The sequence below is a fragment of the Oryx dammah genome, unplaced genomic scaffold (genome assembly GCF_014754425.2).
Source record: "Oryx dammah isolate SB20612 unplaced genomic scaffold, SCBI_Odam_1.1 HiC_scaffold_16, whole genome shotgun sequence".
In the NCBI taxonomy this organism is placed as follows: Eukaryota; Metazoa; Chordata; class Mammalia; order Artiodactyla; family Bovidae; genus Oryx; species Oryx dammah.
The window spans coordinates 11420957-11438714 of NW_024070200.1; the positions used below are offsets into that span (position 1 = coordinate 11420957).

At 39.8% G+C, this 17758-nt stretch overlaps 1 protein-coding gene across 1 annotated transcript in view; it reads right to left on the bottom strand.

Annotated features, from left to right (window-relative positions):
• The window catches only part of UNC79 (unc-79 homolog, NALCN channel complex subunit), a 220807-nt gene that overhangs the window by 73661 nt on the left and 129388 nt on the right, over positions 1-17758 (bottom strand). Inside the window, exons 27-31 of the mRNA XM_040256595.1 lie at positions 15171-15353; positions 14449-14611; positions 11780-11929; positions 9981-11198; positions 1746-1853 (exon numbers count right to left, since the gene is read on the bottom strand). Of these exons, the coding sequence (XP_040112529.1) occupies positions 1746-1853; positions 9981-11198; positions 11780-11929; positions 14449-14611; positions 15171-15353 (1822 nt within the window). The remainder of the gene's footprint in view (positions 1-1745; positions 1854-9980; positions 11199-11779; positions 11930-14448; positions 14612-15170; positions 15354-17758) is intronic.

Here is a 17758-nt window from a genome sequence, read left to right on the forward strand (position 1 = left end):
ACTCTGTAATTCACTATCTCTTTATAGATGACTCTTGCAAATTAGGAAGAGAAGATACATGTTCATGATTTTAGTATGTGGACTTAAAAAAATGGGCATTTTATCATGCTTTAAAACAGATTTTTTTGTGATACATAAGAACAATTAGGTTCAGAATGAGCCATTTGTCTTTGCTATCCAAAGGGAAAATAAATGTTACTTGGAAACACTTTCTTCGAATTTCTATAATCTCTGTTATAACTGAATTTAAATTATTCTAAGGCAGTTGTGGTGATGGTTTAGTCGCTAAGTTGTGTCCAACTCTTTACGACCCCATGGACTGTAGCCCACCAGGCTCCTCTGTCCATGGGATTTCCCACACAAAAATACTGGAGTGGGTTGCCATTTCCTTCTCCAGGGGATCTTCCCGACCCAGGAAAAAACAGGTCTCCTGCATTGCAGACGGATTCTTTACCGACTAAGCCATCAGGGAAGCTCTAAGCTGTATTCCCTACTGAAAAATACCAGGAAATTGAAAAATCAAACAGACCGAGCATCAGTTCCTATCTCTATCACTTAATAGCTGTGCAAATTTAGACAAATCACTTAGCCTCTCTGAACCTCTGTTTCCTAGTCTATAAAACTGGGTCAATACTATCTGTCATACAGTACCAAAGGGAGGACTTAATAAACTAACAATGTGTATAAACCATTCAGCACAGTGCCTGGAACATGGTAATTGGTAGCAATTATTACTATTTATGTCTGTAAATGCTTGAAGAACAAATTATATCTTATTTATTCACCTTTGATCACCAGTGCCAAGCATCATGCCTGGCACTCAGCAAACTCTTAATAAATAGTTGCTGAATGAATGAAAGCATGGAAAAATGAATGATGAAGATGATGCTGTTCCATACTACCAGTCCAACATTTAAGTTAAGATCTTCATCTGGTTTTCAAGATCATCTTTATTTCAAAAGACGGTCAAATGAAAACTCACTAGCCTTGAGGCAGCATCCACATGGAACATGAAATATACCGGCACATGTGACAAGGGTCTGTTGAAATTACAGGTCTGTTTGTGTCTTTGTATCTCTGAGAATGTCTCATGCTAAAATCTCTTAATTGACTCCACTGAGCCAGGTGGACACCATTATTTTCAAACTTCGATAGAATGCAAGCTCCTCATGGGGAGAATCTAGGACCCAACAACACAGGGCAGTTTCAAAATAGTTGCCTCCTATAGATCCAGTAAAGTTTCACGCCAATTTAATTTTCTGATCCTAGAGGGCTACATTCAGAAATAACTTTGGAATCATGATATAACTGATACATTTATTTGATGACAACTTAGAGAAAATTTTTGTCAATGATGGAGGTGATTCAAATTAAACAAAGGTGCTTCATGTAAAAATTCTGCCACAAACGGTGTTTTTCACTTGTCCCTAAACCAGTTCCATGTTTTGTGTTTAATCCAGTCATATATAATACTTATTTTACTGAATTATGAAATGCAGTGATCATTCCATAACAAATTAGGATTCTTGGCTTATTGACCATACTGATTTATCAACACTTGAGATGCTGACAAAAGTGGGCCTCTATCTCATAGTCTCTGGGAACACACAAGATAGCATTACCTAGGAAGCTAACACAAACGTTAAAGAAAAAAACAATACCAAGACTGTGAAACTGAAAACAAGGCAGCAGATCATGTTCTACAATCGATGGACAGGCGAAACGATCATCAAAGGAAATCTTACTTGATATGGAGGAATGGCTGCTCATCTCTGGCACACCTGCTTCCAGCGTAGGGGCAGATGAGGATTCTCGTGGCATTTCCAAAGTTGAAAGTCCTTTAGTAGCAGGATCTACCAACAAAAATATTATTTAGGATTCAGGACACTGATTAAAAGCAAGTTGGGGAACCTTTTCCATATATTCTCCCACTCTTGCTCAATACTCCCATTGAAATCATTACACACTTTCTGGCCCTACTAACGATTTTACTGGAACCTCATACACACTGGCTTCAAAGTTCCATGGAGAGTTGCTTCCACGTTACACTCTGCATGTGTCAATATACCTCTCAGAGATTAACAACAGTCCTGTTACAAAGCTAGGGCTTGGCACGCTCACATCACATATTCCTGCACCTTTCAAGAACTGGATTTCTTTTCATACAAATCCCAAAGACACTTACAGGTAATCCACCTGTTTCATGCTACCACTTCACCTCTGTCTGGCAGTTTCCTACTTATCACTTACATCTCAATTTGTACAGATAATTCCTCCTCCAAAAGGGCAACCAGGATCCTCAACCCCACATTCAAACAAAAAACTGGATCATGTGACCCTCTTATGTAATCCCAGAGTACCCTGTCGTAACCTTTACCAAAATTAACACACTAAAATGCAAGTGTCTATTTACCTGTCCATAACCTCTGCTAAACCATAAGTAATTTAAGAACAGGGACTGTATCTAAGTCAGAATAATAACTTACTAGTAACTCAGATTTTTCTATTTTGTTAGAAAATAAAATTTTACTATATTCTATTTTATTAGTTGAGCAAGAAACAGACTGCATCATTTGTTTCTGCTGTTGACAAATGCAACCTGAAATATTTTCTGCAAAATAATAGTCTTTTTCAGTATTGAGAAACAAGCTGTCCCACATTATTCTAGGTGAAGATGATTCTTTAAGTTTTTGAAAAGTTCAATAGTTTTTGACTGCAAACCCCTAAAATTCTTTATAAGCCTCCTTGCCATCTTAAGCAATACTCTCTAGATATTGAACTCAATGAACAGTCTGGAATTACCACTAGGGTTTCCATGATTACAACATGTCCACCCTAAAAGACCTCAAATTCATAAGCTTCATGACAAGTGTCTCCTCCTCTGCAATATATTATCAATTGTTTGTTCTTGGCCCAGAGCAAGTCACCATACATTCATACACACATACAATGTAAGCATGCAGACACTGTTCGACTGGGTGATTATTAAACTGTCGGAAATGAAAGTAAAGTGCATCCTAGGAGGGGGCTGAGGAGAAAAGCTTTTAAGCATTGATTTGGGAACCTCTATTTTTCGTTCTCAGAGGTCTTTCTGAATAGATATGATTGTCAGATAAGAAATTTCTTGATAACGAAAAAGTATAATTGTTACAATGTTCCCCAAACTCTCCTAATAAAGTATAAAACTACCACTCATTTTAAATTCCTTAGTCATTAAGATATTGAAGATTAGGTTATGGTGTTTCTCCTAGGTATTCTCCACAAACCACTAGTTAAAAACAAGCACAATTACCTCCTTTATTATTATTTGTCTCTGTTTTATATTTGCTGCTACCATGCCATAAATAATAAGAGTAAGAGTAGCTTCCCAGGTGGCATAGGGGTAAAGAATCTGCCTGCTGATGCAGAAGACGCAAGAGATACCGGTTCAATCCCTGGATCAGGAAGATCCCCTGGAGAAGGAAATGGCAACCCACTCAAGTATTCTTGCCTGGAAAATTCCATGCACAGAGGAGCCTGGCAGGCTACCGTCCACAGGGTCATAAAGATTTGGACACAATTGAGCACACACACACACATAGCATAATAATATTACCAGTGATGCAGAATGAGAAAGCTTAAAGGCAAGAATGCTTTGATATATTGTTGAGACTTTTAGAGTTTGGATATGCTTATTAAAATCATTTGTTTCTTTAATTTCAAAGAAGTGTCATTACTGTAAGACAGTTATTAATAATCATTAGTACACGAAGATTCTTTGAGCCAGGAAATTTTTGCTTGGTCTTAAATCATAATGGGACTGACCAAAAGTCAGTCCTCTTAAGGCTTTTATGAAGCCTTCCATCTCTATATAATTTGACAACAAATATTTGAATAGAGCTATACACTTAGCTGAAAATTTTTCCATTCAATTTTTCATACTGATGTGAATAAAATATCATATTATTGATTCATTCATTCATCAAATATTTGCCAGCACTCTACTAGGCACTTGGGATATAACCAAAGAACAAACCATAGCAAATTCCTTGCCTTTGGAACTTTCATTTTAGTGGGGAAAACAGACAATAATTAACACATATAAAAGTAAATAAATTATTGTATGTTAGGAGAGTAAGTCTTTGGAGAAGAGAAAGTGATTCTAAGATGTCAGGTAGGGATGATAGGGCGTGGTCAAGGCCTCATTGGTAACCTGATGTTTGATCAGAGAATTAAGCACAATGAGAGAAAGAGCCAGGCAGTCTCAGGTATCTACGGAAGACAGTTTCAAGCTGAGGGATCAGCCAGTGTAAAAGCCTCAAGATAGGAAAATAAAAGGAATGTTCAATAAATGGCAGGAGCCACTGGTGCTGAATAGAAGAAATATGGAGAGAATCATGCATAAATGAAGTCAGAGAACTAATTAATTGAAAAATGAAGTCAGAGAACTAATGAGAATTAGGACACACAAGATTCCAGCCATTTAAAGGACCTGAATTTCTACTATGATAGAAATGAGAGCCAATGCAGGATTTTGAGCAGAGTAAAGGTAAAAAATTTACTTTTTACTCTGTAAAAACAGAGTAAAAACATGAGATTTCGTTTTTAAGGATCACTGTGGTTGCTGTGTTGAGAAGATACAAAGGCAATAAGGGAAGAAGGCAGGAGCCCAGTTAGGAAGCTATAGCAGTTGATCCTAAGAGATGTTAATGGCTCAGACCAAGGTGGAAGCAGAGGAGACAGTGAGAAAGGGCCAGATTCTGGGTAGATTTTACAAGGTAGATTAAGGAGGCCAGATAAGAGAGGAAACCCAGTTAAAATTTAATTTTAGATAAACAGCAGATCAGTTTTGGCTTATGAGTGTGTCTCCTGCAATATTTGGCAGATACGGCCCCAATTCTTCCCTCCTCTCTGAGTGAATGACCTCTGCCCTGTAACTTAGAAGTTCCTCCCATTGAAGAGGCAGAATATATTTCTCCTCTTGACTTTGGTCCATCCAGGTGATTTTCTTTGACTCATGGAATGTGTGCAGGGATAATACAACCAAAGGTTTAGAGAGCTTTTATGCAATTGGGCTTGCTCTCAAGCCTCTTCCATTACCATAAGAAAAATATTTCCAGCCTTCAAAGGTCCCAGTAGGAGGCTGGCCACCCAGTCCAGCTTAGGTTAGCTGATCCACAGATACTCAATAGCCCTTGAATTGAAGAAATGCTTATTGTTAAATGTTGCTGGTATCTGTATGATTATTTGTTACACAGCATTATTGCAGCAGCAGGTACCTAATGGAATTGCCTCAGCATACAGAAAATATGGAAAACCATAAGACTAGATGAGATTGCCACCACTAGATGAGATCACCATTACCAGTGTAGATAGAACTGAGAAAAGAACCAAGGACAAAGAGCCTAGGCGATTCCCTCATTAGGGTGATAAGGAGGAATTGAAAAAACAGATTGAGAAGGAATGACCTCTGAATATGCAGAAAACCAAGAGAATGTGTATCCAAAAGCCAAGTGAAATGAGAGTGAGAAACTTTGTGAACTACTAAGTCAGAAGTTAATATCTAAGAACTGACCACTGGATTTAGCAGTGGAGGCCACAGGTGACCTTGACAAGTGACATTTGACTGAACTCTGGAAGCTTCATAGGAATTAAACTGGAGATAGTGATATTATAGATAACTCCTTTAAAAGTATTGCTAAAACCTAGAGGGTATTATGGGACTTCCCTGGGGGCTCAGATGGTAAAGGGTCTGCCTGCAATGCAGGAGACTGGGGTTCAATCCCTGGGTGGGGAAGATCCCCTAGAGAAATAAATGGCAACACACTCCAGTATTCTTGCCTGAAGAATTCATGGACAGAGGAGCCTGGAGGGCTACAGTCCATGGGGTTGCAAAGAGTCAGACACGACTGAGCAACTTTCACTCATACTGACTCAGAGAGTATTATGCTAAGTGAAGTAAATCAGACAGACAAAAACAAATACTATATGATTTCACCTATATGTGGATTCCTAAAAACAAAACAAATGAACAAATAAGACAGAAACAGGTTCACAGATACAGGGAACAAACTGGTGGTTGCCAGAGAGGAGGGGGATGGAGGTACAGACAAAATAAGTAAAGAGGATTAAGAGGCACAGACTTCAGTGATAAAATGAGTCACAGGATAATATACAGAATAGGGAATATAGTCAATAATATTGTTTTACTGTAAATGATGACAGATGGTAACTAAACTTATCATGGTGATCATTTTGTAAAGTACTATGTAAATGTCAAATTGCTATGTTGTACACCTGAAATTAATATAATATTGTGTATCAATTTTACTTTAGTAGAAAAAGGGGGGAAAGTTTTGCTAAAAAGGAGGAAGCAAAATGAAATAACAATTGGGAGAATTGGGATCAGGAGTTTTTATTAAGAGAGATAAATGAGATAGATGATGTTTGTAATTCTCAAGTCAAACGTATCTTAGAAAAAACTAAGGGAAGAGCAACACGGGAGAATTTCCAGGCCTACATTCTTGAGTAAGTAAGAGAGATGGAATTGTGTCCACACGCGGAAAGGCTGACTTCAGACCAAAACACAGTTCACTTATAGCTAAGAAGGCCAGGTGTATGAGTGCAGACGACAGAAGGGAGCCAGGTAATGGCGGAGGAAGATGTGGAAATCTTTCCTGATTAGGTCAAATAGGAAGAGACATCGAAAGCTTGAAAGGAAAAGTAGCTATGAAATAGTCAGGAGGATGGAAACGTAAATGGACGAGGGATATATGGTGCGATTGCCGAGTAGCTTGAAGGACCTAGTTGATGCTTGTAGTCATGAATTTAAAATGAGATCGGTCAATACTGTTACATGTTTTTCTCCAGTCACTCATCTGACAGGTACAGGTGCTGGTAGATGGAAAGACAGATTTGACAAGGGTTGTGTTTAGCCAAGCAAGTCTGAAAAAAGCAAAGGTCAGAGATGATAGAGGCAGGGAGGGATTATAATAATCAACTTGAGAAGAAAAGACATGAAGTAGGGGAAGGATAGTGAAAGGCAACAGGATCGATACAGTGCTATCCGGAGAGAGAGGAAATGACAATCAGAGAATGGGAGACATTGGACTGACATCATGGACAGTCTGCAGCTACTGATAATAACAAGTTCTATGATATGAGCATGGGAATGAGTAAATGAGCAATGGTGGGAGATGAAAAACAGTCTCTGGAGAAGATGAATTCAAGGAGCTGAGAAGCCAGAGTGTCAGAAGACACTGTACGAAGACTCTGTAGTATCTGTACTAATATTGAAATCAATGAGAATTAAGACAGGAATAGTTTAGGAAAGAGTAAAAATGAGCCCAGTGTTAAAATTGTCAATGAGAAAGTCAGGGGTAAATAATGTGAGATTCAGAGCTGAGTGTTTTTAGAGACACCGTGGAAATAGTCTGAAAGGGGAAATGATGAGCAAGGAAGGTGTCCACACCTTGGCCCTAGCCTAAGGACACAGTATCTTCAGGGAAAAACTGGACTTTCATTTGACTAGGAAGGTAAAGGAAACAGCGGAGACAGCATACCATGGATTTTGCTCATGAAGCACGATGCATTTCTGATGGAGGAAAAGTTTCAGGAGTTGGGATAAGATGGAAGAAAGGTGCTGGATAGGACCTGCGCAAGGCCTCATGGAAACTGGAGTGAGATAGAAAAAGGGAGATCTGGGGCTTCTTGCAGGAACTGACATGAACAGAGGGAAAGTACACAATGCCAGGAGACCTGATAGCTTCAAGGTGATTTACAATGGGAAGGCTGTGAGTCTGGTCTCCCTTGACTACCACTGATAGAGGCAAGAAGGTCTGGGGGAGCCTGAATCTTACTCTGAGCATGGGAGCCTCCTTCCAACCCCCAGCAAGGAAGGGGTGATCTGTATGTTTGTGGCACGTGGGACACTATACAGATATAAAATTATTATGATGGTATAATCTATACTATGAAAACTCTAAATACATGTCATCATAATTGTCAGATACTTTCCTTCTTATTCTGGTAACAAATATATTAATATAATACCAATCTCCTCCCTGGCAGCCTGGGGAACAATCTGACCTAAGGATGAATAAAGAAGGCAATACACAGACATATGGAAACAAAAATAAGGTAACCTATATACAACCTATATATCATATATACCCACCGAGGAGACCTCATATAGTTTCTTATATACCCACCCTATAGACCTTAAATGGTTTCTTATATACCCATCTATAGACCTTATGTGTTTAATCACTCAGTTGTGTCCAACTCTTCGCGACTCCACGGACTGTAGCCTGCCAGGCTCCTCTGTCCGTGGGGGTTCTCCAGGCAAGAATACTGGAGTGGGTTGCCATGCCCTCATGGACCTTATGCTGATGCTGCTAAGTCGCTTCAGTTGTATCCGACTCTGTGCGACCCCACAGACGGCAGCCCACCAGGCTCCACCATCCTGGATTCTCCAGGCAAGAACACTGGAGTGGGTTGCCATTTCCTTCTCCAATGCATAAAAGTGAAAGTGAAGTCCCTCAGTCATGTCCGACTCTTTGCGACCCCATGGACTGCAGCCTACCAGGCTCCTCCGCCCATGGGATTTTCCAGGCAAGAGTGCTGGAGTGGGGTGCCATTGCCTTCTCTGAGATTATAAGGTTCCTTATATATCCCCCTATAGACCTCCATAGTTTCTATAACAGGTCAGTGCTTTCCTCCATCTACATGCAAAAATTTTCTTGGCTCCAAATAATAAAAAGGTGTCCCAGTTTCCTTCGAAACACTCTTAAACTTTCTTGTTATCATGAGAATCTTTTTCTTCCCTCACTGCCTTACTGGAGCATGACCTTTTCCAACTACATTCATGTTCATTCAACAGATTTTTACAGGGCACCTTTGAGATAACACAGCTCTGTCTTATGAGGCAGAGAACTGCTGGAAACCTCAGGAAATGCCTGAAGCAAATAAAAAGGTCGAGCCTATTCTCTTGGGAGCTGCTTTCATTGTGGAGTAGAGAGAGAAGTGATGTATGACCCAGAGCAGGGCGCATCACCTCCTCAGTGTCAGTGTCCTCTTGTAGGAAATGAGGGGTGATTAGAGGTCCCCAAGATTTTTGTCAGTGCCCAATGTCTTTCAGTTTATGAATCTACTAAAATAATCATCCCAGACCAATTCCCTTTTTTTTTTTTCTGAAGATTCCCATTCTATTTTTTTTGAAGATATGAGCTGAGAAATGAAGAACCATTCTGATCAGTATTATGCTAACAGAGCAGAGGACTGTGTTTTAGGATGAGGTAGACTATCAGCTTGTCACTTTTCCAAGTGAATCCCTCTTAGAATCAGTGCCTCCAGGAAACACAAGGCGTGACATTTGAGGCAGGAAGTTCTTGTTCTCTGGCAGCTTCACCATCAACTGGTGACCATGGATTAGAGTGGGATGTAACTGGGCTCATTTTGGTTCCCAGGGGCACACCACATCTGCCAGGCTGCTGATATTTGGTTAGAATATGTAGTCATCTATAGACCCTAAATGATTATACAATCAATTCTCAACCATTCCAAGTACTCTTTGCTTTATTTTACCCCTTCCTGTTTGTTCCTCCTTTGGTCTGTATCATAATTCACTGAAGTATATAGCAAGGAAAAAAAGAAAGCAAAAAGAGTTCAATTAATGACTTTTGTTGTTTGAGGAAAACAAAAGTGATATCTGGAATGTCTTGATATTAATTTATCATTGCCTTTTGTTGCCAAGGGTGATCAAGAATTAACTGTAGAGTTGAGGAACAACCAATATCAAAACATTTATGGAGCCAACAGAACCACATCTGAATCCAACACGCTGCAGTAAGCAGGAAGGGTTCAGAGTGATAATGAAGCAATGATAATGTCATCCCCTGACATTTTAAGGCTGAGAGTCTGATGCATACTCAGTGCCAAGACCCTTACAAGTAAGAGGCACACACTTGAACATAGGCTGGGAGAAAGAAGGAGGCGCTCACCTGGATCTTTTTGATCACCCAGTTTGTCTAGAATGTTGAAGGAAATGTCAAGGTACTCTCTCTGGATGGCACTGACCGCAATCTTCCTCTGTTTCCTCTGCCGGGGGACAATCTGAATCTTAAATTCCGACTCCTCGGCTCCCTCCTCCTCTGCCTTCCTCTCGGGGTTCTGTTCTGTGTCTGATTCAGCGATGGCGTCAGGCTTCTCACCCTCCATTGGGTTCTCCGAATCTTCAGGGACCTTGAGGAGGACAGTTTTTGCCCCTGAACTTGGCATCAGCCCACCAGGCTTCTCCTCCTCAGTGCTGAGCTCAGCATTATCGTCCAGAGACGACTCGGGGAGAGCAAACGACTTCTGAAGGAGGTCTCGTTTTTGCTTCAGCGTGAGCGGGCTGCCACAAGAAAACTCTTGCAGCTCCTCGGTCTTGACTAACTCTTCAGAGTCTGTGGGGTCTTCCAGAGCTATGAGAGAGGCGTCCTTGTCACCTGCGGACTGGTTATTTCCTGAGTCCTTATAAGAAAAGTCTTTGGAACAATCCTCCACGCTTACTTGCACGAGGGGCGTTGTACTGAGGCTGAGGACAGAGGGGTGTCTGGGGACAGAGGGAGAAGAGGCAGCATTCTGCCCAGAGGCACCCTCATTCCCTTGGTCCACGGCCTCCTCTTCATCACTCTCTACTATTCGCAGAGGGGGAAGAGGTTCAAACACAAGAGAGTCGCTATCCGACGTTGAGAGCATAGAGCGTTTCTCAGGCCCAGATGTTGAATCTGAGGACAAGTCAATCAGATCTAAATCCTCTTTGGGGGCAGGCTTTATTGGGGAATCAACTTTCACCTCAAATGCCTCCATGCAGTTTAACCTAACTTCTGGTATCACCGGCCTCCGAGATTCCTGGAAACCTTCCACAGCTAGGTTCTCGGGGATGTCGGCATTGTCGGGTCTTGTGGCAGAATTCTGTCTAGATCGTCCGTGGTCATGCTGTCTTTGCATAAAATAAGCAGCTTGGGCAGAAGGCTTGTCTATGTCACAGCGGTCTATGCAGGACTTCCTACGGTGCTCGTCTAATGTAAATAAGAGGGAGTCTGCATTTCCTATATCAAGAGATTTTTGTTTTAAAGAGCGCAGCTTTTTTTTCTGAATGCTTTCTTCTCTCACACAGTGTAGGATGTTGTCTTGTAATGCACTCGTGTCTCTATATTCAGCCAGTTCTATTTCACCTGATTAAAACAGAAAAAGCTAGTACTATTTTACTTGGAGATTTCAACTTTCTTTTCCCCTCATACTTGGGCATACAATTGGCATCGATAATAATCACAACCCCAGCTCCACCAAAAGGGAAAACTGACTTTCTGGCCAAGTTTCCATCAGGTTCATTCTAATTTCAAAACCAGAAAACTTTGGAATGAAAGAACCCCCAAATGGCAGTTTAAGATCTTATTTCCAAAATCAGGCTTCAGGATAATCCCTCAGCTCTATTCATTTGTGTGCTGGAGAGGGGATCGCTTTTGGCTGAGGTCGATCTAGAAAACTGTATTCAAATTGTGTGGAAGGGAAGCAAACATTTCGCAACAAATCAAATCAAGCAATGGCCCTCTAAGACAATCATGACGTTAGTGATGTATCTGTCAATTCACGTATATATATAAGTGTGTATATATATATACTGGTTATGCATACATATATATAAAATCAACAGTATTAAAATGTGTAGTAACATAATAAAATTAAGATTTCACCCCAAACAAATGGTAGAGTACAACATTTCTGCATAAAATTACTAAGAGGAAAAAATTCATACTTCTCTGAACATTCATCTCAACCGGCTGATATTTCACCATTTTGCTGCCGCCTATCCTTTTCAATCTTGCAAAAAAAGTTTGAGACTCTTTATTGCAGGGTCCAGTAGGTGTATCATGAATATCAGATTCATCAAAAACACTATCTTCTTCTAATTGGGGAGAGAAAGTCAAAATTACACTTAAGAGGTTATTCTCTCTTAGGCTGTGTCTACACAAGCATTTCAACGAAAACATCATGGAACACAGTCTGGGGTGGTTCCTACACCAGCCCAAGCCTAGCCCAGCTGGGCCTTTCATTCAGGTGTCAAATTATTCATAAGCTGAGCAGAACAAACAGGTATAAGTTTGCCCCTCAATTTCAGTGTCACAAAGGGCAGCATTTTCAAAAGAGCCATCTCAATATTCCAACAGAGCCTTCATGGGGAACTTTTTCAACGCACTTAACAAGCAGATAACCAATACATGTCAGGAATCTGGGACACTCCTGAAACGTGCCTGCTTTGGGTGAATTTTCAGGCTAATTTGGCAAAAGTAAATTAAACACAATGAGTAGATCTTGCCCCTTCCACAAATACATGCCTTCCTGGGATCTGAGAACTGGCATAGACACAGCCTAACAGTACATGCACCTTATACTTTGTCAATGCAAAATACTGTACTCTACACTTGAAAATGAAACACACGACACACAGAAAAAGCTTAGAAAAGCCACTGGTCATCTCAAAAGCTTCACAAATGATTATGGACTGAAAGAGTAAACAAAGGAAAAAGAAAACAGAAAATAACATCTCCCCACTGAAGTAAGACTCTTCTCTAGTTTGCCATGGGCAGCTTTTATGAACCCCAGAAAGAATCTTTGACTATTATGGTCCTGAGGCTCCATAAACAAACTGGTCACTTAGAGTCCTAGCAAGCTTGTTTCTGTGTCCTTTTCTACCCCCATTTGGCCACTTTTAAATCAAAGAGAAACCCCAAAACACATTAATGAGGAAAATGTTGTTATATTGCAACCCACAAAATTCCCTTAATAAATTTTCTTCTTTCATCCTTTGAAAAGGTCAAAGCCATGTACAAAACAGCAAGAGAAGAGGCTACAAAAATGCATTAATACCACAGTGAATGGAATTAACCTACTATTCAAGTTCAACATCATTGAAATCATGGTGTTTGGCCTATATTTATATCTACCTGTATGGCAAAATGAGGTTCAGGTGTGATTGTGATTATTTAAGATTCTCTGAGTATAAGGGCAGTACAAGCTTAGAGTTAAGTTTTAAGGACCGATTCTGTCTTAAAACACAAGATTCTGTAAGTAAATGAAATTTGAACAGCAGATGCTGGACAAAGTAATCAAAATAATCTTTTCAGTCAAATGAAAAAAAAATAAGCGTTAATGATCAAAATGGATACAAAACTCCCAGTGAACTTCTGCGATAATGAGGAAGCCTGTCAATACAATGTTCTGTTTTATTTATTTCGTTTTTAAAAATACTCTCCTTTGAAAAATACAGCTTTTTTGGAGCAAGAGTTATGTAACTTCCCTTACATAACTTTGTATCAGTGATAATTCTCAAAATGAATTGAATGAGAGTGACAGGAAGACTTCAGCATGGCTCCTCTCTCAGAAATGTTCATCTGGGAGTGGCCCAGGTACTGAGCCCACACTGATGACATCTATAGTTTAACTGAGTCTGTCCAATTTCCCAGAAACTAGGACCTAAGATGGTAGACAAGATATTCTTCAGGAAGGATCTGAATGGTATCAGAACTTAAAGAACTTTCTCTCAGTCCCATCTCTGGCCAACCTAGAGTCTTGAACTTTGGGTAATAAATGAACAATAGAATACTGGCTCCAATCCATCCTATTCAGACATCTGCAGAGCAGTTCTACCAAAAAGGAATCTGTGAACACTACTAAGAGTCATGGGGCACTTGGCTTCTCCCAGGACTGTATGAGATGATGTCATCTTTCATGAGTCTAGTCACCCTGCAACAGATACTAAAAACACACATCTTGGCTCTGCAGTTCTCACCTGAAAATATCCAGGCTGGAAGTTTACTCTAGCTAAAGTTTCATTCTGCTGCCTCCTTTGCAGAAAAGCTATCAATACAAAAAAGTGTTGATACTAGAAACAATTTGAACCTATGCAAAATATTTGATTTCAGTTGCCTTAAATTAATTCTTATTGAATAAGGAGGCTAAGAAAGACCACTTCAACACATTTAGACTCCATTCAAATCTAATCACAAGGTCAGAAGCAAACCAGAGTTGGATAGGATCATGGCACCACTGAGTACCAACCAAGAATCATTTCACAGCCCAAAGCAAGATGTTTCCAACACGAAGAAAAAGGCTTACAAAGTCTCCTTAACCAGACAGCAGACAATTTTCCTTTTTTTTTTTTTTTTTGCAAAACATGATTTCTCATGAAAGAGGATTTAGAAGCATATCAATTATTTCTCTTTAGTGCTCATTTTAAAAAAAGGAAAGCAACAACATTCATGGGAAATTTGGAGAATTAATGAAGCAGTAAGTCTTTTTTTTTTTTTTTTTTTTACTCCAGAATAGTACCTGGGGGTGTTCCTCTATGGTCTAAGGAAAACATTGTCCAGAAATGTATTACGTATGCAAGCTGAGTTTGGGATAGAATTGAGATATGTAAAGTACCTTTTTCTTTTTCGCTGTATCTGCTTATGTTACTGTTGTCACTGTACAAAGGTCCTGCCGTGGCATGGGGCTTGCAGCTATGATACTGTGCATTGAGTGTATTGACTGTTATGTGAATCAGATGCAGAAGGACCTTGCTGATATCACAGTCTCGGTATGGATACTGCTCAATGAAATGGAGGGAGAAAAATATAAACAGTTATTTTCAAGGGTAAGTCTTTCCACTCGATCTTGCTACCTATTTTTCTCAGTCTCTTCTGGGTAAGCAGAAACGTCAATTCTTACCATGGTTTTATTTGAACAAGGGATTGTATCCCCACCCTCTTGCACCAAATTATGGATGGCAATGCATGCCAGTTTATAAGTTTTAATTCATTTCAAGAAAATGAGCCGGCATAAACATAATATAGGAGTACAATTTTAAATAGTTTTCTTGTTTTCTGATGTAATAATTAATACATAGATAAAACATGAGGTTCTGAGCATAAACAGAGATTATGGATCCATGTTCATAGTATTTGGCTTTAAACATTTTAGAGTATTTGGCATGGTCTACATTTCTATTTTCATTCCAAAAGTTCTTCACTTCTGAATACTAATTGTACATCATGAATCTTCCGAAGGTCAAGTTACCATCTTACACAATTTTGAGCTTAGATCTCTTAAATGTTCTCTCTAAAAGAACTGTTCCACCCAAAAAAAGACTGACTACAGCAACTCACCTTGTAAAGAATGACAAGCAAGGCCTTCAACCACATCTGCCGGATGTGAGGCTTTAGGGACCAGAGGGAACAACGAGGTGGCTGTTGGAAATAATGCCGGAGTTGAGGACAAGAGCAGTATTTGAGCACCTGAACCACCAAGGGAAGAAGGTGTTTTCCCAAATTAATGTTATAGTCCATAACCTGAAACAGGAAAAAAATGTAACAACTGAAGGAAAACTATAAAGAACATTTATAAGCCAAAAGGAAAACTTTGAACCATCCAAACATGAGCAAAATAATTAACATGTATCTCACAAAATATTATTAATAATGGCCAGTATCCATAAAGGGACAAAAGTCCAATCTCACAAGAAACTTATAAACTTGTAACTTCATTTTATCTACTTGTCTAATTATTTATCTATTTAATTATATGCTGAAAATAAATTTCCTCTTTGAAAATGTCCTATTAAACTATTGTATGCATGCTAAGTTGCTTCCGTCGTGTCCAACTCTTTGAGAGTCCATGAACTGTAGCCAGCCAGGCTCTTCCATCCATGGGATTTTCCAGGCAAGAATACTGGGGCAGGTTGCCATGCTCTCCTGCAGGGGATCTTCCCAACCCAGCGCACAGGTAGATTCTTTACCACTAGGCCACCTGGGAAGTCATATTAAACTATTACCTAGAATCAATGAAAGCATGTAGAGTTGGTAATTATGTGGGGAAACAGGCATTCTCAGACACGACTGGCAAGAGTAGTTCTCAAATGTTTCAGGAGAGCAATTTAGCAACATATATTCAGAAGCAGGAAAAAGCACATAGCCTCTAAATAGCAATTAAATATATCCTAAGGAAAGAAATCAGGCATTTCCAGATGTATGCATAAAGATAACCAGCATTATAGCCACTCCAAATTGCAAATGACCTCCATATTCAACAATACGGGATTAGTAAAACAAAAGATTGTTTATATAATAACAGAATACTCTATAGACATTAAATGGAATACTGTACAAATTTATTTACATGATACAAGCTTCATAACAAATTTTAGGCTTAAAAGAGACATGGAATTTCCCAGGCAAGTATACTGGAGTGAGTTGCAATTTCCTTCTCCAGGGGATCTTTTTGACCCAGGGATCAAACCCAGGTCTCCTGCATTGCAGGAGATTCTTTACCAACTGAGCCACCAGGGAAGCCCAGACTAAGTCTGTATCTACCTATATACGCATATACATCCACACATTCAGGCACATATGATATCAGTATATATAAATGATCCCATTATCATAAAAAATATGTGCACATATACACATAGTTGAGGGCAAGAGCAATTCAGCAACATGGATTCAGAAGCAGGAAAAAGCACATAGCTTTTATTAGAGCTTCTCTGTAGCTCAAATGGAAAAGAATCTGCCTGCAATGCAGGAGACCTGGGCTCAATCCCTGGGTTGGGAACTTCCCCTGGAGAAGGGAATGGCTAGCCTCTCTAGTATTCTTACCTGGAGAATTTCATGGACAAAGGAACCCAACAGGCTACAGTCCATGGGGTCACAAAGAGTCGGACATGACTGAGCGACTAACACTACTGCTACTAATGACCTTGAAACATGAGTTACAGAATGTGCTAGGGGAGGGCAGCCTAGATTTTTATCCAACAGATGGTAAATTGAAAGCTAACTATACATGTACACACCTATGTATGTATGCATGTATATAGGAATGTATGTAAACCTGGAGCCATCGACATATACCAAAATGTTAGTAACTTATTTTGTCATGGGTTTCCTGGAGATTTACATTTTAATTTTTTTGCTTCTAGTTTGAAAACAAATATACATAATGTGAATATAGAAGAGAGAAGTGAGGGAGGAAGGGTAATGAAGTTTGCTATTTGAAGTGGTGTCTTCTGTCTCTATCACAGACAGGTGAGTATTAGTGATGATTCATCTAGTTAGCACCAGCAGGAGACATGCATATTGCTACCACATTGCTTCTCTGTGTTCACTATATTAACGATCTGTTTGAGCTAAATGGTAACAGCTACGATCATGAGTTCTTTCCATGCGACAGGCACTGATGAAGGTGATATTCAATATGTTGTCTCTAGTCTTTCCCCCAAAAATCTATTACCAATGAGCAATGAAGCAAGGATGCTTAAGGCCATAACAGTTTTAATAACAGTGGCAGAGCTGAAATTCATATCCATTTCTCTCTAGCCCCAAGTTCTACACCCTTTGCAGATTAGGGCAGCCATTTGGAAAGTTAGATTTGTAGCACTGGTCAAATTAGGCATATATATATACCTCAAGTGTGAAAGGCACTCAGTCATGCCTGACTCTTTGTGACCCATGGACTAGAGCCCTCCAGACTCCTCTGTCCATGGGATTCTCCAGGCAACACTGCTGGAATGGGCAGCCATTCCCTTCTCCAGAGCACCTGAGGGATGCCCAGGGATTGAGCCTGGGTCTCCTGCATTGCAGACAGATTCTTTACCTTCTGAGCCACCTGGGAAGTCCATGTATATCTGATGGTCTATTAATTCTGTTCCTGGATTCATATTCCAAAAGAATTCTCACATTGTTGGATAAGGCTGCATGTACAG